Source organism: Priapulus caudatus, unplaced genomic scaffold, assembly GCF_000485595.1.
Source record: "Priapulus caudatus unplaced genomic scaffold, Priapulus_caudatus-5.0.1 Scaffold79, whole genome shotgun sequence".
In the NCBI taxonomy this organism is placed as follows: Eukaryota; Metazoa; Priapulida; class Priapulimorpha; order Priapulimorphida; family Priapulidae; genus Priapulus; species Priapulus caudatus.
The window spans coordinates 487,083-508,003 of NW_014577140.1; the positions used below are offsets into that span (position 1 = coordinate 487,083).

At 41.6% G+C, this 20,921-nt stretch overlaps 5 protein-coding genes and 1 non-coding gene across 9 annotated transcripts in view; 3 read left to right on the forward strand and 3 right to left on the reverse strand.

The window, feature by feature from the left end:
- Positions 1-1,946, reverse strand: part of LOC106821608 (phosphatidylinositol transfer protein alpha isoform-like) — a 9,573-nt gene extending 7,627 nt beyond the window's left edge. For both annotated transcript variants that reach the window (XM_014826492.1, XM_014826491.1), the window contains exon 1: positions 1,854-1,946. In XM_014826492.1, the coding sequence (XP_014681978.1) occupies positions 1,854-1,870 (17 nt within the window). In that variant the 5' untranslated portion in view covers positions 1,871-1,946. The remainder of the gene's footprint in view (positions 1-1,853) is intronic.
- A 339-nt stretch (positions 1,947-2,285) lies between these two features.
- Positions 2,286-8,042, forward strand: LOC106821617 (NADH-ubiquinone oxidoreductase subunit 8-like). Its single transcript, XM_014826508.1, has 6 exons — positions 2,286-2,366; positions 2,959-3,027; positions 3,413-3,502; positions 4,758-4,930; positions 6,561-6,689; positions 7,380-8,042. The coding sequence occupies exons 1-6, from the start codon at positions 2,336-2,338 to the stop codon at positions 7,509-7,511; spliced, it is 624 nt and encodes a 207-aa protein (XP_014681994.1). The 5' UTR covers positions 2,286-2,335; the 3' UTR covers positions 7,512-8,042.
- An 81-nt stretch (positions 8,043-8,123) lies between these two features.
- On the reverse strand, positions 8,124-9,851 carry LOC106821618 (bolA-like protein 2). Its single transcript, XM_014826509.1, has 3 exons — positions 9,666-9,851; positions 8,819-8,916; positions 8,124-8,514 (listed from the first exon to the last, which is right to left on the reverse strand). The coding sequence occupies exons 1-3, from the start codon at positions 9,726-9,728 to the stop codon at positions 8,415-8,417; spliced, it is 261 nt and encodes an 86-aa protein (XP_014681995.1). The 5' UTR covers positions 9,729-9,851; the 3' UTR covers positions 8,124-8,414.
- Positions 9,852-9,861: 10 nt separating this feature from the next.
- On the forward strand, positions 9,862-13,097 carry LOC106821616 (L-threonine ammonia-lyase-like). 3 transcript variants are annotated; one of them, XM_014826505.1, is made up of 7 exons: positions 9,862-9,964; positions 10,254-10,382; positions 10,723-10,858; positions 11,099-11,217; positions 11,716-11,818; positions 11,965-12,192; positions 12,490-13,097. In XM_014826505.1, exons 1-7 carry the CDS (start codon positions 9,887-9,889, stop codon positions 12,759-12,761), a joined length of 1,065 nt encoding a protein of 354 aa, XP_014681991.1. In that variant the 5' UTR covers positions 9,862-9,886; the 3' UTR covers positions 12,762-13,097. The 3 variants fall into 3 exon arrangements, with proteins under 3 accessions (XP_014681991.1, XP_014681992.1, XP_014681993.1); XM_014826506.1 differs by having other exon boundaries at positions 11,099-11,211; XM_014826507.1 differs by lacking the exon at positions 10,254-10,382.
- Positions 13,098-13,453: 356 nt separating this feature from the next.
- Positions 13,454-13,525, reverse strand: Trnam-cau. Its single transcript has one exon. It is a non-coding gene; the product is annotated as a tRNA-Met (tRNA).
- A 4,253-nt stretch (positions 13,526-17,778) lies between these two features.
- LOC106821619 overlaps positions 17,779-20,921 on the forward strand; it is a 21,360-nt gene continuing 18,217 nt past the window's right edge. The window contains exons 1-2 of the mRNA XM_014826510.1: positions 17,779-17,929; positions 19,727-19,973. Of these exons, the coding sequence (XP_014681996.1) occupies positions 19,780-19,973 (194 nt within the window). The 5' untranslated portion in view covers positions 17,779-17,929; positions 19,727-19,779. The remainder of the gene's footprint in view (positions 17,930-19,726; positions 19,974-20,921) is intronic.

Below are 20,921 nucleotides of genomic sequence, written 5' to 3' on the forward strand. Positions count from 1 at the left end.
AACAAGTGTTAAAAAGCCCGATCATTTTGCGTTTTGTTGTTAAATGTTCTATAGCCCTGCGGCACCTTACACAGGCTATAGTACTAGAGCTAACCGCACGCTAGCTGCTGCACACTGACACATAAATATATAGCAGGTAGGAAAGCATGCTGCCAAAATTCGCTCGCCGCTCGCTTGATTTTACACGAATACACCACAAACATTCAACCATTCTACTCCATCTTTGCTGCTATTTGAAGGGCAGTGTTCACTTGTTCTAAAAACATACTGTCTGTGTTCGTAACCAAGCTGTGTCACGCGAAATCACACAAAGCCTGACGAAATTCTCACATTCGCTCCCGTTGCGCAGTTTATGTAAATGGCTGTCGGAATCAGGAAACACCCACCGGCGCTCTTCGTGACCTCATTTTTGCGCCGCATTATTGCAACGCTCCACTGGCGGCTTTAACGAGGTTCGTACGGGAGTTGGAAAGCAGTGTGGTAGTTTCCCAAAATGCAGTGCGCCGCCTATAGCCCTGTACTTGCACTTGCAGCCATTTACATAAACTGCGCAACGGGAGAGAATGCAAGAATTTCGTCAGGATTTGTGTGATTTCGCGTGACACAGCTCGGTTACGAACACAGACAGTATGTTTTTATAACAAGTGAACACTGCCCTTCAAATAGAAACAAAGATGGAGTAGAATGGTTGAATGTTTGTGATCTATTCGTGTGAAATCAAGCGAGCGTCGAGCGAATTTTGGCAGCACGCTTTCCTATTTGCTATATATTTATGTGTCAGTGTGGAGCAGCTAGCGTGCGGTTAGCTCTAGTACTATAGCCTGCGTAAGGTGCCGCAGGGCTATAGAACATTTAACAACAAAACGCAAAATGATCGGGCTTTTTAACACTTGTTTATCTACATGGACATCTCACCTATCTTTTTGAACACTTTCCACAACACAGCCTATTACATTTCGGGTGACGTCACGCATGTACACAACATCATTTGAAAAACGAAACGCATAAATACATGGTGTAAAGTTGTAGAGTGTTCAAAAAGATAGGTGAGATGTCCCTGTAGACAAATAAGTGTTAAAAAGCCCGATCATTTTGCGTTTTGTGAGCCATTTTTCGTGGAAGCATTGGGGGACAGGTGCAGTTACGAAACCTGGCATAAAATGTTCTATAGCCCTGCGGCAACTGTACGCGGGCTATACTACCGGTATACTCTATAGTACTAGAGCTCATAGGGTCTATGTAACTCAGGGTACTGCCAGAACGTACCCTGGTAACTATTTGATATGGTTAGGGTTAGGGTTAGGGAGTAGGCGTAGGCGACTCCCTAGACTTGTTAGTGGAGTAGACAAAGTACGGACCGGCATATTAGATAGTACCAGGGTACGTTCCGGTATACCGGACCGTATCCAGGGTACGTTCCGGCAGTACCCTGGGAGATAGCTCTAGTACTATAGCCCGCATACAGTGACTGCCGCAGTCACTATACGCGGGCTATAGTACTAGAGCTACCTGGGGGACATAGACCCTCTCAGCAGTACTATAGGAGTATAGGCTAGCGTGTGGTGTACTTGTGTGTTGCAGATGAGCATTTGACCGGCATTTACAGGTGATTATAGGCGAAATGGAGTAGAGAAACATTAAGACTTTGGTAGTAAATACATTTCGTGTTTATTTACCTTCTTTTTTTTGAGACGTTCCAAGCGGCAAGTGCCTGTGTTAGCCTATTGGACTTTCGCAACTTGCCCGAGTGAATCGATTATTCGATATTTTCACTTCAACTAAAACTACCGTTATAGGGAGTAACTTACAAAATATTTTAGTGGTTTAACATTAATGACAATTATTTAACTTACTATTCTTTTATAATCATGGTGTCCTATTAATTATAAGCTACAATCACGTAAATTTCAGGTGATCAGAGTCAAAGTCCATAAAATTTCCGTAAGGATTTCATGTTCCGGAAGTATACTGGTACCTTCCAGAAGTGGCGAAATGTTGTACGACTGTATAATCTATTTTCCAAAAATAGCTAATAAACAAGAATTTTATTTACTAATAATTTTATCGCTATCTGTTATTAACATTTTCGCTTATATAAGACAATATATGCGTGTTTTAGGTTAACATTCATTTTATTCGTATCGCATTGTATTGCCTATTTAACCCATAATGCATAATAAATAATCAAAATATGCATGGAAATATTTTTCTAATTCTAATTGTCTTTTAAATTTGAGTAATCACAGTTAATAAATTAATGTGGGGGTGCTGAATAAATAACGGAGAACTCAGATATCAACGATACAGTTCGATACTCCCAAGAAATCGAGTAAACATGGCAGCGCTATGGCGAGCATCGAAATCGGGTGAATTCCTCTATAATTTATAAATTATAGTATACAATCACAAACAGATCATTATACGTTTTATATTTTGCTACTAATTGTATTTTTAAACTCGTGTAATCTTGTGATGTCTATGGTTTGTACCCATGATCGCATACTACAACTTGGTCAAAGTTGAAAAAGTGCAACTTTCAAAATCCTTGACATTATGATTGTAACTAACTAACTGTGACTGTATATCACTATCAGTGTATGTCAAGGTGTTGACTGTTGTAATTGTCGCAAATAAAAGCTGTCACTTAGTTAGTAATTGCCGTGCTAATGATATGACTGTAATTATGATAGAGGGTGAATGATAATAATAACCCGTGGCCTTTAAAAAAATCTATACAGTTTTATTTCGATATATACAGTTTATATGTAACACAGATTATATTTTCTAGACTATACATGATAATACAGTTCGATTTGAAACAAAAACTAGTGGAGAAGCAGCCAATTTTTAAATGTTAAATCCGCTAACCTCACAAAGAAAGTAGCCAAGACGTCGCAAACGCTGCATGTGTAGCCTTTGTATATTTATATCTAACTGACGTCTCATATCTAATTATAGGCAGTTCCCTTCTGATGCATCTTGCAAGACCGGCTGCTGTCACACAATCTAGAAGTGGAACAAACTACAGTAAGTTGGCTGCGTGTCAAATAGTAAACCTGAAGGAGTGTTCAGAGCTGGATATTGTTATCACGAAGTCATTGATTGGAATCGGCGAGCTATTGGCTTGAGTAAATTTCAAACGATCATTGACTCATATGCATAATGCAGCAACGAACCTGCTCAGCACTCAAGTTCTCCACTTGTAAAGTAATTTTTGCAATGTTGAAATTTATCATTTAATTATTGATCTAAATCTTCAGTAATGGTTTATACATGTATTTTTTCACATGAACTTCATCTTATACAAGGCTGTATTAGGGTGATTGTTAAATATATCATTATCATAATGCAGCTGTGTATATTAGTTAATTTTGCACATACATACATGTAAATCTAGGTCTTGTTTAACTAGTTCAAGTTAACCCCGGTGATCCTAGCATGGACTGGAAAGACATCACAGACAGGGCTGCAGGGACAGTGTTCATCACTGAGCTTGTGAGAGGTGCGTTCTTTTCATTTTGCCTATCCTTTTGTGTCATAATTCTAACCTGTTTAACTTTACAGCAGGTTACATGTACTCTTTAGTAATATAACCTGTTAAACCTGCAAAAATGCCGACTTTGTCAGTTATTGTAAATCTGATGGTCACATTTAAATAGCTAAATAGCTAAAAGATGTTTATTGAGCACCACTTTGACAATGATTACATGGGCATATATATATACAGGGTTCTCCAAGCTTTTAAATTATAGCATGGGGGTGCTACTCACTGCTAGGGTGGTCCGGGGGCATGCCCCCCGAAAATTTTTTGAATTGTAGAAGCTCTGAGATGCAATCTGGGACACTCTGTGTGTAAATTTGAAGCACTGCATGTGTGGTGAAATGTTTGTTTTGCATGGGCAAAGCCATCGGAAAATTTAAAATAATTATTAGCTTATGAGCTTGGAAAACACTCAGTATTTGAAGGTATTGAAACGTGAACATTATGTGCCTAGCATAGCCTACACTCAGGTTGGCTGTTGATTGTCAGTTCAGTCAAATATAGAAAAGGCAACAAGGTTATGCAACCATAGCATTAGTGTTTTTGTACTATAACAAGCTGCGTATCAAATAGCCGAGTTTCGGATTGAGAGCTAGTGTTTAGGTTGAGGGATAGGGAGGACTGTTTTGTACTTGTGTGTGGATGCCGTACGCATAGCATCGAGACCAACGTGTATTTTAAATAATTATTGTCTTGAACCTTGTTGTGTATACACTTAAGCATGGCGCTTATGATATTTGAGCGTGGGCGGGTGCATTTTAGAATATGGCGGAGCTCGACGATAGCCTGGGCGGGCCGCCAGGGCTAATAAGTGCCTTGGAGAATATATATTTATACAGGGTTCTTATACATAGGAGGCACAGTGGCGGCAGGCGCGCGTTGTCAATTTAGACATCCCGTTGTGCAAACATGCTTTCCTGTATTGTACTGTAATTAGTATCACTGTATCTATATCCTATAAGCTATATGAATACATCCTGTTTATTTGAATCCATAATGCGGGCGTTTTTTCCCCCAAACTGGCCATTACCTTCTTTGATAATTTGCGCTCAGAAGAACTGATACTATATATTATGGCAAATATGATCAGTATGGTATATACAATAATATAGTTGTTATTGTTAAGTGTCTATAATTAGAGGCGTAGGTAAGACACTGAAGTCAGTACATACTACCAGGCTCAAACTGGTTTTATACCCCGTGTCCGACTCTCTAGGTGCTGGCGTCGTGCTTGGTCACTTGTTCAAGGAGCCAGCGACGATCAACTACCCGTTTGAGAAGGGACCACTGAGTCCACGCTTCAGGGGCGAGCACGCGCTACGCCGCTATCCGTCCGGCGAGGAACGATGCATCGCATGCAAGCTCTGTGAAGCCATCTGCCCCGCACAGGTGCAAGCGCGCGACATCTCGTTATCGTTAGCGTTGATCAGGTTCGGCAGCCATAGGCTCGCCGCCCATGTTTTATGTTTCTATTGTTTCGATTGCCACTAGGAGGTATTGCCATCCAACTTTTTGAGTGGGGTGGGCAGGAGGTTAAAGGAAGTTGGGAACGATTGAGGTTAAAGCTTACCATGACGTGGTAAACTCCTCTAGCTTGGGGACAGGAGATTGGCAAGTGACAATCTTACTGCTTGGGAATAGAGGAACAGCATAAATCTTATCGGTCACTCGAGAGCTGTGGTAAGATGCACAGCTCTGCCGACTGAAAAGTTACACATACTGGTCCACAATTCATTATCTGCAATTCCGAAAAGTCGAAAAGCTCTGAAAGCAGGAAGTTTTTTTTGGGGAGAGCATCATTTGTGTGTAAAATATGAAAACTAAACTGTAATACTATTCAGGGAGTGTATCAAAAGGAGTAAGGGCACGCAAAACCGGCAAAATTCAACATTTAGTAGCCTTAGTCTACTATGATTTATTGTGTTACCTCGATAACTTGAGCTCAAGTATTGCCTTAATCATTAAACTTTATCCGTGTCTTATCGTTTGGTCTCATAAAAATGACAAATCCGGAGATATCGGTTCAAACGTACAATGTGGTTTTATCAATTTACATCGCTTTGTTTTGATCTGTAAACCGAAACATAAGAACAATGCTTTTGAAAGCCCTCTATCGTTTAGCAATGCAAACATAGCAAAGAACTAGCGAGGTTTGCTAGGGATTTTGGAAAGTTAAACACGCCTTGTTGTGATTATGGCCTGTCCGATGACAAGTAATTACATGTTATGAAGCAATATTTTAAGAACAAATACAAATGGATAGAAATACTAAACATGTGAAATTTTTTTATTTCTAATGTAATAGTATCATATACACACACGTCGTGTTTAACTTTCCGAAATCCTAGCAAACCTCGCTAGCTTCTTTGCTATGTTTGCATTGCTAAACGATAGAGGGCTTTCAAAAGCATTGTTCTTATGTTTCGGTTTAACAGATCAAAACAAAGCGATGTAAATGATATAAACCACATTGTACGTTTGAACCGATTATCTCCGGATTTGTCATTTTTATGAGCCAACGATTTGACACGGATAAAGTTTAATGATTAAGGCAATACTGAGCCTCAAGTTTATCGACGGTAAACACAATAAATCATAGGTAGACTAAGGTACTAAATGTTGAATTTGCGGTTTTTTAGGGTGCTCTACTCCTGTTTGATACACTCCTGATACTATATATATACTATCATACTTCAGAGTCTTTATTTATCCCACTCAGTGCGGTTATTCATAAGGTTTGCTACTGAAATACCAGTATGTGAAGATTTGTGACTCCCGAATTCAGATCTGGTTCAAGGGTTTTGGATAAAGAATTGTGGATCTGTACCTCAATACCCATCTTTACTCCTGGGCAATTACCAGGATGTCATCTTACAAAGGAACCACTATAAACACCACACCGCTCTCCGACAATTTTGATTGGTCACGTGTGAGCACTCGACATATGAAAAGCTGTTAGAAGCACCGGCAACGACTGCACAGGTTGTGTGAGTAATCGTCGGATCGACTTCCTCCGCAGGCGATTACGATCGAGGCGGAGCCGAGAGAGGACGGCAGTCGACGCACGACGCGCTATGACATCGACATGAGCAAGTGCATCTACTGTGGATTCTGTCAGGAAGCTTGTCCGGTCGACGCCATCGTCGAGGTAACGAGCTGCTGTGCACGGCGTGTGGTTCGTGCCAATGGTCTATAGATAATAACTGGGTGTAGTGTAGTGTGGTAGAAGGATACGCAGGTGGGAAACCTGGCAGGGGTCGCGACGTGAGTGCTCCTTCTGGATAATAACTTGGTAATGACATGCAGTCCATGCCATTGATCTATATATAATAAGTGGGTAGTGCATTGTACTATGACAGCAGTGCTAGCAGAAGATGTCGATTGGTGGCCATATTGGTCAGCTAAGAAATGGTTATAAGCATGGTAATTTAACAAAAATGCATTGAAACAGTGTTCAACATCCTTACTGTTAACCACTGCTGATAATTAAACTTGGGCTGACCAGTTTGGTGACCAACTGGTGTAATGTAATTCTTATAATGAGTTATTCAGTTATCATATATGTAGATCAGTGATTCATGCATAGGGGATATGTTGTTCAGAATATGCTATTCTGTGGTATGCTGATTTAAAAGTTGTCCGGTAAGGCAGCAAACCAACAAACATAATGAAGACCAATGTGATTTAATTAATAACAATAAAAATATTCTCAGAGTCAATAATAATCCAATACAAAAAAAGGTATCAGAGGTTAAAAGGTAACTCTGGTAATTTATGGCCTATTTATTATAACAATAATATTTTTGAGGCAAGTAACTGAGTAAGTTTTTCCCGGCAGGGCCCCAACTTTGAATTTTCGACGGAGACGAGAGAGGAGATGCTGTACAACAAGGAGAAGCTCCTGAGCAATGGTGACAAATGGGAGCCGGAGATTGCCGCAAACCTTCAGGCTGACCACCTCTACAGATAAACACAGATGGCGTCGTATGTGTCTGTGATGCGTCATACGTGCCTACTTGGTGCCCGATTTTGACGTACTGTCTTAGTCTCCATATAAACAAACCATAACAGAAACGATGCGCTCTTGAGTTAGACATGCTTGTCAAATGGGTGCTTATTTATTTAATGAATATAAAAATTGGGTCAGTTTAGTAGGCACTTTTATGGACACAGCTTGAATATTGTTTGGTAATTGTTTAGGTTGTTAAGTTTTATAAGTAAGCGAGATAAGTGAGTATGAGCTGTTAACCATCAAGGACTTGTAGGTAATAAGGTGACTCCATCTAGTGGTGAGAAAATGTCTAAACGAAGGTTTCCAGCAAGAGTATTTTTACCATTTTTGCAAACAAAGTTAACAGTACGAGTCTGTTTTTTGTGTTTTGCTAATGAACTGCTAAGTAACTGTTAGGAGGTGCAGTACAAAAAATCATTTTGGTTGTAGGTACCATGTAGTGCAGCAATCATCCAAGTGTAAATAAAACTGTTGTGTTTACAAAAATAATACATTTGTTTTTAATTATTCACAGTTACACCAGGGACCATATCTTGTCTATAATAGAACAATAAAAAATATGTGCTGCCATAATTTGCTACTAATAACACAGCTTTATTAGCTTATCAAAATGGAAAGGGCTAATGTATTGCAGTATAAGATTGACATATCATTTACATAAAAACTGCCACACAATTGCTTCACAGCTAACCATAAACCACATTTAAACTAATCCACACAAACAATGTCTAGGTGACCAGCACATGACCCTGGTAAAAAAATTTGAGGAATTTGTGATTGATATATAAAGCTATAGATTAAAGGATAGTTCTGCAACCAGGGTCATTTGCTACTTAGTGTGTGTACACGTAAATCTAGGGGTTAAGCAGACTGCTGTTTCTGCCACTGTTCCGGCGTGTAGGTCTTCTGAGAGAAGGCGTGGATCGTTTTGAGTTCCTCTGCCAGACATGTGTTTACCAACCTTGACAGGAAGAATTATAATGTTCGATTTTATTTACTCAACTCCATTATGAATTAGGCAAAATCCATGTAAAATTCCAAATGTTGACTATTTTTAACCATAAATTTACACATACACAAATACGTACATATAATAAACATATATTCATACTCTGATATCACTTGTTTGACTAAGCTTACTCAAACTATGCCTATAAACTGCCCATGAGATATTGCTTACAAGTTGATGGTAACCAACAGGAATGTGGGAGTGTAACAGAAAACTTGCACGGTATACAGTTTAGTATGGTAGTCTATGTCCTTACCTGTGTCGCTGCAGTAGAGGCTTTCCTTCAAATTTGTTAGAGACAATGACCAGTTCAAATGCTGCACCGCAGTGGTTTGGTGATGTATCCTCAACATTCTACAAGAGATTAACAATAGGGACATGGTGGATAATAGTAAATACATCACATTTTACATGGTTTCTCACAAGCCTTTCCACGTTTAAACTTCCATGATTAAATTTAGAACGGATTTATTTACATGACTCAATAACAAATAAACATTCTAGCTCTAGCACTATAAGTATAGCAGGCCTTGGGCTCATAGGGTCTATGTCGATCCCCCAGGGTACTGCCAGAACGTACCCTGGTAACTATCTGATATGGTTAGGGTTAGGATTAGGGAGTAGGCGTAGGCGACTCCCTAGACTCGTTAGTGGAGAAGGTGAGGTACGGTCCGGCATATTAGATAGTACCAGCAGAGCATATTAATCACGTAGATTTATATGCTCTGGTACCAGAGTACGTTCCGGTATACCAGTCGGTACCCAGGGTACATTCCGGCGGTACCCTGGGGTACATAGACTCCCTCAGCAGAACTTGGGGTAAAGAAGTAGAAGAGAACTGGTTGTTGTTTTAGGCGGTGCGGATTGTAATGTAGATTGTAAGCTATAGCCGTATAGGCCTACCCTATGTTTTGGATGTGTTCCTTGATAATTACTTCAATACTAGTCTAATCAAATATATAAAAATAAGTAAGAAACTACTCCATAGATCGTGATGTCTGATGATCGTGATCATATTCATAATGATCTGATCACTCGGCATTGAATAAAAACACATTTTGTTTTCATTCAATTTATTAATTAATCAGCATAACGTAACTCACAATATATGTTGGTTCTAGTTCTTTGCTAAGCTTATCTTTGAGAGAGTCCGCTGTGATCGACATTTTAGTTGAGTTTCCGTAAGTGCCTGATTGATGACAAATACGTTATATCTATGGTTATATGATACGATCTCCCAAAAACTCGTAAAAATCGACGATCACCGTGACCGATTCAGCGACACCTTGCGATAGAAAATTTATTTATTCGCATCAGCGACACCATGTGGCAGGATATGGCAGGGACCACAGAAACTATGCTTGAAAATGAGAGAGATCTTTATCATGCTAATATCAAACTAGTATATTATTTCTGTCATACTCAGTATGTACGATGCAGTACAACGTTATTAGTGCAAAGGACCTCATCCATATCTAATGTGCACACATGGTTTATTATAGATTCAACGAGTGAATAAAAAACCGTTTTTACTCACTCGTAGAATCACTGTCAGTAGAACTTAGAAGCAAAGATCGTAGAGTGAACGGATAGCCTACGGCACTCTAGAATCTTTGCTTAGAAGTGGCTTAGGAACACAGTCCTCTACCTCTAGTACGGTAGGTACTGGGAGTTTCGTTAGTTTTGCTTAGGGAAATTGTTTCATCATCTATATGGAGCCGTTAACATATTCAGCTATTGTTAGTGCCCAAGACCGTTATCATGCCCTGGTAAACCCAAGTCCATTGATGTTACTGAATGTAAACATACCTGACACAAAGGTACAGTGCAGTCAGTAGTGTACCAATACAGTAGTTTGTGGCATAATGGCATTGAAATGCTGAGGCTACTCTAGCTATCTGTAGTATAGGCCAGCCTAGAGTAGAATCAGATAATAAAAATTATACAGCCCCTACTCTATGGTTAACAATAATCTGCCTTCATTCGCTTTACATTATGATTTATGGCCCACCAATATCCGTACATCTGCATCGGTGATTTTTTGTTCATGATATTTTGCAAGACAGTTTGCCCCATGCAGTCTAAGAAAACAGTGCCTGATTATAGAGAATGTTTTTATATTGATACAATTTGACAGGTGTATTAATTACCTTTATCTAGATTTACCTAAAACTTGAAAACCTACAAGCGATCGGCTCATTTAAATTGCGTGGGGCAATCAATGCCATATGCAAGCTTACACCTGAGCAAAAGAGAGAAGGTGTTTGGACAGCTAGCAAAGGCAATTTTGCTCGAGGTAGGAGCTACATATATATTAGATACAATAATGTAACCCAAACCCAGAGAGGATAGGTTTCACCCTATCCTCTCTGGGTTTGGGTTACATTATTGTATCTACATATATATGTACTTGACAAAAACTGGCAATTTTTGCAATGAACTTAAATAGTTATAATTGTTTGAGAAATAATAATTAAAATGTTTATTTTATCTATTTTTTTAATGTCATCATGATTTTATAGCTGTTTTAATTTAGGACTTGCATGGGCATGTTCCCAGGAAAAGATTCCATGCAAGGTTGTGGTACCCCATTCTGCACCAGCTGCGAAAATCCAACCAGCGATAGACCTCGGAGTTGAAGTTATTAGGGTACCGGTATCAACTTTTTGTTATTCTTGCATTAGCACGTGGGCTTAACACATATCTTACAATAGTAATAACCTTAAATACAGATCATATCATTGTTTTGGTCATAATTGAGTATACTCTGCACTTTACTCTCTTCTATGTCTGCTGTCCACTGACTGAGTACTACTGTGCAGGGTGTTAGCCACGAAAAAAAAAGTCAGGGAGTCTCACCATCTGAGCGAAGCGAGGATGCTGCGGGTGCGAAGCGCCCTAGGGGGAGGGCCTTACCTTAAAATGGAGGAAATGTAGTCTGAAATACCAAAAAGACAGGAATCTGATACATTATTTTATATTCTTATAAGCACTGTTGTCAGTTATATAACTATAAGGTGTATAATATATAAAATTGGGCCACCCTCATGTCTCTATCAAATTTCATCTCCGTCTCGTCCAAGAATAGGTCGTCCAAAAGACGGGTAGACGGGTCTCTGGCTAACACACTGTTACTGTGTACATGCTTCCCAGGTTTCGTTGGAAGAATGGATGGGAATCATTTTCGATGGAAATTTATGTGAACGTGTGACTGGTACCTTCATTCACCCCTCTTTTGCAACTGACTGCATAGCAGGTAAGCGCATACATTGAGCAATATCATGTACAGTTGTTGCCAGCCATGCAGCAGTATTCCACCCTTATTCTAAAACCTGTTAATCTCAACTTGAGATCTGTTTTCATTTCTGATTTGTTCAATGCAAAATGTCTCATTATATTCAGGTAATGGTGTTATTGGTCTGGAGATCTTGGACACGCTTCCTGAGGTGGATTCTATTGTGATACCATTCGGTGGCGGAGGCCTTACCCACGGCATTTCGACAGCCGTTAAGCACAGAAAGCCGGAGGTGCAAATCTATGCTGCAGAGGTGGAGGGTGCTGCTCCACTGAAGGCTTCCCTTTCTGAAGGGAACACTGTTTTCATCGACTGCCATCACAGCTTCGTAGATGGTATGCTGTCTGCTTGCTTAGTTAACAGCAGGATCGTAATGCAATGTCCTTATACTGATATAACAGAACATGAAAAAATATGTATTGAGAGAAAATATTAAAATACGACAGAAATTTATTAAATACTTTAATTATTATGATTAAATTTTAAATATCAAATTAATTATTAATTATAATATAATGACATTATAATTTCAATGTTAAAGTCATATTGTGGATGTGTGTCATGTCTGTTGTTATCATGTTCATTCAGACTGGTCATAAATATTAGCATGCAAATGTGCTTTTTCCTTTTAGGAATCGGAAGTCGAACCGTTTCAGAGGAGATATTTCGAGAAGTCAGGAAGGTTGTGAAAGACTCCATAGTTGTTTCACCAAAGGAAGTCGCAGTTGCTCTGCGCTTACTGGTTGAAAACAGTCATGTGGTCGCCGAAGGAGCTGGGGCGGCATCTGTAGCAGCCGCCATGACAGGCATGGCAGGAAAAGGCAACATAGTGTGCATTGTAACTGGAGGCTGCATCGATACTGACGTCTTGGTAAAAATACTGCAAGGTGAACTGCCTTCGTGAGTGAGATATAAAGTATTTTTATAACATGATAATGATTTTCAGTATTCTCTGTAGATCTAGGGCATAGTAAAACTTTATAATATTTCCATAATGCTAACAATACTGCCAGTGTCTTACACACAGTGGTGGCATATGTTTACTAAGCCTTAGAAAGGTTACTTTGACTTGACTGTTTCACACTGATTTTTTGGTCAGAAAATATGAAAAATTACAATATGGAAAATATTTTTTAATGTAAGGGATAAAAATAGGTATATCTATTTCTGTAAGAACTAGATTTTACACATTGGTGCTGCTTTGATTATATCTGTAAATAAAATCACAATATATTTTGCATTCTACTTTTTGATATTTTTTGTCGAGATATTATAACGATACAATAATTTATTCATGACACTATATGCACAGCAGATGTATATATACAATAAATTTTGTAGCTTGCAAAGAGATGACCTACTGCAGCAATAGTTTGCTGGAAAAATATTGCTATGTTGCTAGAGTGCAAGAATCACTGCATTCCCTGTGCCTTTACCTCCAAAAGGCAAAGTGTTTATTTTATGCAAAATAAGATTGAAAGTATGCAGTAAGAAGAGCATAACAAATAATAAAATGGTTGCATACGTTCCTATGTACGCATATATATTTAAAAACGTTCCGAGTAAAGTAATTGGAACTGAAAAAACGAAAACAGTTAGCAGAGGGTAGTTTCGATCTACCGACCTCTGGGTTATGGGCCCAGCACGCTTCCACTGCGCCACTCTGCTTGTGTATTGCTGTCGGTTTGATTAGATTTATGTACTGTAGATATACACTATTCTTCATCGTATTTTAATAATAATGTATTTATTTTCTCGAACATCATAGTTTAGAGCAGTATATAATTATATTACGGCAATAAAACCTGCTATTTCGAATTAAATTGGACAAGAGTGAAAAAAATTCCAGACCCAATCCTGCGTCTTCACTAGGTTACTACTCAATAGATGGCGCCAGCGTTTTTATCTATTAGTAGACTGGTACTTGCTCCCACCTCGATTACTCGATGGGCCGAGAGGTGGGACCGGGTACTAGTCTAATCTATCAGCTGACGGTACGACACCATTTGTCTTTGTCGCTTCGTTTGCGTCAGTTTGCGTCAGTTTGTGTACGAAAATTAGAAGATAAGGAACGTTACTAATAATATCGAGTGGAAATCCTTTACGTTAAGGAATTGATGCAGCACGTAACACTTCGCTCCTGACTACATACGAATACTTTGAGGTGAGTGTAGTAATTTCTCCCACCCGTTTTTGGGTGGTGTCCTTTCAATGTTTATCCAACGGACAATGACCGATGAAAATTGAAAGGCCAAAACTTTGCAAAAGGGGTCAACTCATGTTGAAAATCTTTTGTTGAATTTCATCAAATTATTCCATCACTGTCTCGCGGATCATATATTTAAACTTACACGTGAATATGCATTCTAACGTTAGTCACTTCACGTTTGGTATTTTCGAACATAGCCGTACTCGTAGTTGCCAACAACGGATACGTATACGCCACGGGCCATTTTTGCCGGGGGTTTTTGTTTGCTAATGCCTGTGGGCGTATAAATCATTGGCAGTAGTAGTACTAGTACATTAGGTCTGTACTGTACACGATCACAGACTGTAAAGCACATCAGGGACTGTGCAGCGATCAGTTGTTCAGCGTGATTGTGTATCACTGTGGCTCATACACGCACACACACAGACGCGCATACAATCACAATACGAAATACGCTGTGGCTACGGGTACGGCAGCCGTATCTTAATGTCTCGAGGCTGGAGGTACGGCAGTCCATTCGCTTTCATACTTAACGAGACAAAGATTGCAGCGGGTGGCGCCAGATTTCGAAATAACGCCTTGGGAAATAAATTCACGATTTGAGAGTTTAGATGAGCTAGAACCCTAACGCCAAAAAGGGGCTTCAACGAACGACGGCTGCCGTACCTCCAGCCACTGTGTACTAAATAACGTACAACATCAGTGTGATTTGCCTGTGAGTTACTCTTATTTTACAACTAGGGATGCAACTTTGTAGTGATTGTAATTTTAGGATTGTTTACACTAGTGCAGGTGCGTGTAACAACTGAATTCTAATTGAGTTAACATGAAATTGATAATATTCGTGATGCTAATACTTCCTTTAACATTTGATGAATTAATTGTGCACTCTTGCTCAGCTCTCTCTTAATTTGCGAAACTGTAATGAATGTAAACAGGATGTTGGTATAACTATATAGGAATGACGTAAATTTGTGAAATGTATAGCGGCAAATTGCCTTCATCAAGCGGACAACAGAGTGAGAAGATGCTGGATGCAAATCATAGATTTCAACTATGATAACAGAACTCCCACTCACTAGAACTGATTATAATCCAATCTGCTGCCAATGTTATGTAAAGAATTTCAAACTTTCTGTACTTTCTATAATCAATTAATCATGAATGAGTGAATCTAAGATTGCAGGATAATTGAAAAGTTTTCATCTACTCAGAATGCTACTACATCAGATACTACATAGATCTATTCATGAATTGCTAGGCAGCACAGTGTTACATTTTTTGTATATTTATTCTTTTCGTTGAGAAATATTTTGACATTCAAAATTTGAATCAGTAACAACAGTTTCTTTGTCAATTGCTTGACATATATATGTCAAGCAATATGTCAGTATGTACTGTATTCACAGCCTTGGAATTTTGAAAAGCTAATGAGATTACAGTTATTTCATTCATCTGCTAATCGTTTCGAGTATAACCTTAAGATATCTAAAAGCATTAGCAGCACATAATGTTATAGTAGTTTGACATTTTGTAAAAGTAGTTCATGTTTTGATATATAATACTATTAGTTCCCTGCTGTCTAGAAACTGAATGTTACGCAACAGAGAAAATTCTAGAAGCTTGATTTTAAAAAAGTATCACGAACACCCCGAATCTTGTATTTTAATATAGAAACTGTCGCGCTCCACAGCAAACACACCCATTTTACTGCATACATTTCAAAGTCGTGTAAGCATTATGCAATAACACCACTATCGAGTGCAATGACATAATTGTTTTGTGTGCGCGCAAAATAGGCAGCAGTCGGTTTTATTGGTGTAGAAAAATGTTTTAGGGTCGTCCGCCCCCTTCGCTACTGGAACCCTGGGGCTAAACTCGTTCAGCTAAAAATAAAGTTTGAGGCAGCCGTTCGTTTTGCTTCCTTCCTGTACAGTGTAAACTTATGGTGGCCATCACCTCCCGCAACATGTATGGCGGCAGTGCGGCACAGATGTGCTAAGAACAGCTCTGGTAGAGGAGAAAGGAGGCGTAGACTGGGGAGGGAACGATGGCTGTATCTATATATATATATATATAATTGCCACCGTGGCTGTCCACCGCCGCTGTTGCTGTCAGAAAAATCGCCAGGGCACTGGTCAACTGCATTGTGTCTTAAGATCTCGTTAAATCTGATCAGATATCATAAGATGCGTCATGGTGATCTGCTATTTAGTAGTTTCCATAAAAAAGGTAGTGGATAACGATGTACTTGCCATATATTGTGAGCCGGTTCGCACAGGTATCCATCCACACGGTCACCCATGGATAAACCTGTGAATGGTAGCTGAGTAAACAATACTTTTTTGTTCGAGGTCATAGCATAGTTGTTGGGTTGTAAGACAACGGAGAAACGCCTATATGCAGATTTTCTTCGAAAAATGAATCGGCATTATTTCGTTCCGATCTCAAGCAAACGTGAAAAAAATAGGAGGAAATCGTGTGTTTGTGTATGCGTGCGTGCGTGCGTGCGTGCGTGCGTGCGTGCTTGTGTGTATTGCGCGCGTGCTTGTCCTTGAAATGATTCCGTGATGAGAATGCAGTAAAGTTCGCGGCTGAGTGCCTTGAGCGATATCAGAAGTAGCCGTTATCCCGCGTACATAGGTAGATAGAACCCCACCCTCCCCAAGCAGCCGCAACTCGCTGGCCTGGATATGGGCCTCTAGATACTAGGAATCTGACCTGGACGTTCTCAATAAATAAAAGAAAGGCAATGTATCTGTGGTGCATAATATATTATACATGTACGCGTGCTAAGCAGCGCACGGTTGCACGCACGCATGCACGCACAGCGGCATGCATGTACAGTTGTTACCCTTAATTGGGAAATTGGGAGGTTTATTCAGCATAGCCGAACTAGTTCATGGCTGTTGCTATCATTAAGTGTGAAGTGGTCAGAGCTATTGCTGTTGATCGGTTCATGCCGGCTGGTCGGAGTTGCGAATGGTGTTCATAACTTGTGAAACCTAATCTTACTTACGCTTAACTAATTAAAGCTGCACCTCAGCTTAAACTAATTAAAGCTGCACCTAAGCTAAACTGTAGTGACTGACAGTCAACCTGCTAGGTCTGATATAATGCGCCAGTGGTGTGTGACAGCTAATCCTTAACACTTTTCTCAAAAGACTGAAAGGTCGGCCAGCAATGTGACAACCACATGACTCTAGGTTGACAACTTTACACTGCTGATGTTGTTATTTGTCTCTGAGTTTCCTGGCGTAGCACTGACATCGCCTGACATCATAGCAGGAATGTCAAACAGCTGTTGGTAACCACGTAACCAAGGCCGTGCATCTACTATACAGGCAGTATGCGCGCACACTCCCCTTCACAGAAAACCTAACCGACTGGTGGTGGCAGTCTACGCTAATCATCATCGCTGGGTGGGTGGAGATCTCTCTTCGTTGGTGGCGATGGATGAGGAGGGGTGTGGTGTAGGGAGGGAAAAGGGGGAGGTAAACAGAATCAGCTGCTCAGCCGCTGCGCATGCGCACTGGCGCCGCGAGGCACGTACCGCAGCAGCACTGTGGCAGCAGTATCGACGTGAGTGAGTGAGAGATCTGTTGTTTGCTCACCAGCAGCCGTTCACGCTCGGTAGGTTATATCTAGGCATCACCAACACACACGGACACGCATACAGCCTCACAGAATCGCACGAAGAAGACCTTCCTAGTTTCCGATCATTGTTAACCAGAGACGTCGGCGAGAAAGTACTCGTACTGCGTGTCACTACGTACTGCTGCGTCGGGATTTCTCGAGAGCGAGAGAAGCTGCATTGCTACGGTTTCAGCCGGATAACAACGAGGGGAAGCTGCGAGATAGACGTGAGTACTGCGCTATGGCTTCCTCGTGCGCAGGGGGCTGAGTGCGTGAGCGAGCGTTGCCATGGGCGATACCTGCATAGCTACGACGGTAACTATCGCTGTGTCGGCGTGGGTTTGCACTGGTCGTCTCTCTGGGTAGCTACAAGGAACAGCCGAGTATAATTATATATTAGAACTTGAAGACGTGGTGTTTGGACGCACGTATCTAGGCATGATTTACTCTTACAGCTACGTGGGCTGCTGTACATACGTACATGCACATACGCACGCACGCACGCATTTGTAGATGCTGCACATACGTTTGCACGCACGCACGCACGCATATTTAGATGCTGTACATACGTATGCACGCACGCACGCATATGTAGCTGCTGTACATACGTATGCACGCACGCATATATGTAGCTGCTGTACATACGTATGCACGCACGCACGCACATAAGATATATACGTGGCTGCCGTGAGCAGCTCGTTTGATATTTTGGTCTGTGTAAACGTTCGTGTGCGTGGTGAGTGAGAGCTTGTCACTGGTGGGGGTGTCGGTGGTGTCGTTGCGTTGTGCTCGGGTGCACGCTGAGTGATGAGCTTGTCACTGGTGGGGGTGTCGGTGGTGTCGTTGGTTGTGTCGGGTGCACGCGGAGTGAGAGCTTGTCACCAGTGGGAGTAGTCGAGTGTGTCTTTGGTTGTTCGGGTGCACGTGAGTGAATGTTGCGCGTGATATTTATGAGGCGAAGGGGGGGTGGGGGTGGGGGGGCCCTCACGTGACTTGGGGCTCCGCGCTGTAACAGAGCTCCTGGATGGAGGGGGGGGGTATGTTGGTTTGAAACCCCGTGTTCTCCTGGTGAGTTACATGCTGAGAGTGAGAGAGTTACCAGGGTTTGCATTGGACGGCTACGTTGCTCCGAGCAACCGCAGGGATATTGCCGAGTTCATAACGAGCGTGTCATGGGATGATGAAGTTAATATATGCGCCCTATATTCGTCATAAGCGTCCATCGGTCTGCCGAGGGAATTGCTAGTAGCTGCGGCTAGTGATGTCCCGATGATCGATTATAATCGAAAGTCAGTCGTTTGCAGCAACCGACTAAGCACTCGATCTGGTAGCCACAATCAATGGCATTTAACCGATTATCTTCGATCATCGATCGGTTGGGTGCAACTGATGATCGATGATGAAATTCCAACCGATTCCCATCACTAGCTACGGCGCTTCGTGTTCAACTTCATTCCTGCGTTGCTTGGGAATATGTCGGTCGTAGTGTTTGTCACATGCCTCGTCATTCAGTGTTCTGGGGGAATTGCTAGTAACTACGGTGCCTCGTGTTCGACTTAACTCCTTCGTCACTCGCAAATATGTCAAAAAAAATGGAGTGGTGATGTCAGAATCGATAAAAATGCATTGATGTTTCGTGAAAATGTTCGCTGTGTGTGTAAATCCTCTTTCACACGTACTTACATTAACAAGGCACGTGACGGGCGCAGCTGTGTTTAGGGTGTTGCTGTACATTAATGGAGTCGTGGTGAATCGAGGTTTTTGTTATATTGCCGGCTACTAGGTGTGAATAACCGGCCAGCGAACGCCATGTAATCACGTACTTCTTTTCTATTTGGGCCGGCGCTGCAATGTGCAGCGGTGCATGAATCGATCGGCTTGTTTTTTAGCTATACACTATGTCGCTCCGGTATCTGTGTCAACTCGCTCACACATTCGCACCAAGATGGCCGCCGCACGGCAGAATCTCCTGCGCGTAACCATGGCGATGCGAGCTGCGCTCACGACGTCTGGCTTTCTTTCAGGTGCCGAAGGTGTCTCCCCCGCATCATCCTTTCTCCGCCGTCGATCAGCAGAGATGCAGAGCCACGAGAACATGGACGCAATGGCGGCGCTAGTGTGCGGCTGCCTCAACGTCCGCGTGAGTTTCGTCAGCGGGCAGCTGAGGCCTGTCAGCTTCTTCCAGTTGGCGCTAGCGGGCGAGGAAGCGCTCGAAGCGTTCTTCAAGCAGAAGCTCATCGATGTGACCCTCGACCTCACCGGCGTGACAAAGTAGGTGCCGCGTCTCGGCGCGGAATTCCGATTCCGATTTTCTTTTCGTGTTCCTCCTCCGATTCCATCTTGTATAATTTACCCGTCGTTACGACTCAAATTCCGTCTCATATACCATCTCTTGTTTTCATGTCATTCATTTCTTGTACCCCGCCTTCGATTTCGTCACGTTCGCCCGTCATTCCGTCATCGACTTTACTAACAACTCCACATTTCTGTATGGGTTCTGTGCAGTGTGTTAGAGCAGGTAGTTGGTACGCGCCGGGGAAGGATTATGAATACCCGTGAGCGTAGATTAGTAAGCGTCGTGGAAAGAAATGTGGAGCACCGCGATCGAAGCTTCTACAGAAACAAAGCTCCACCCGGTGTTCGTCATACAGAACATCGGCGTTAGACTTAGACTGTCTCTGTGAGTCGCGGAACGCCTAGCGGGGTCGGCAACGGGGGGCTTTCGGGGCGGTCTACGTTGGCGTCTCGATCGTTGGTTCGTTTCGATGCGATAAATGTCAGATGGAGTTCAAACAAGATCTCTTTCGTTCGTGATTCGACTGCCTGATAAACTGCCAGTGTTGCTTAGACTGCTATCGAAGTCGTTTGCGCACCACCACACCTGTAAACAAGTGCGTAAACACCTCGTGCCACGTACGCACCTCAGGTGAATCAGTTTTAATGTAACAGCTGACTTACTCTGTCAGATTGATTGCGCCCCGCACTGAAACAAATCATTCGAAAGATTTGAAAATGTAAATAACATGAGGCTAGGTTTAACTTCACTTGCTATGGCCGCTCCCTGGTTAGTCTGAAAAGGTGCAACAATACTTTAGGTACCCTTTCTATTTTACAAGATTTTAAGAGATAAAGTGCTGTAATTATTAGTTTGTACGCCAGCATTCGTCGGTTACACACGCGTGCGGTAAAGAAGCGAATGCTGGGAGTTGGGTCGTTAGT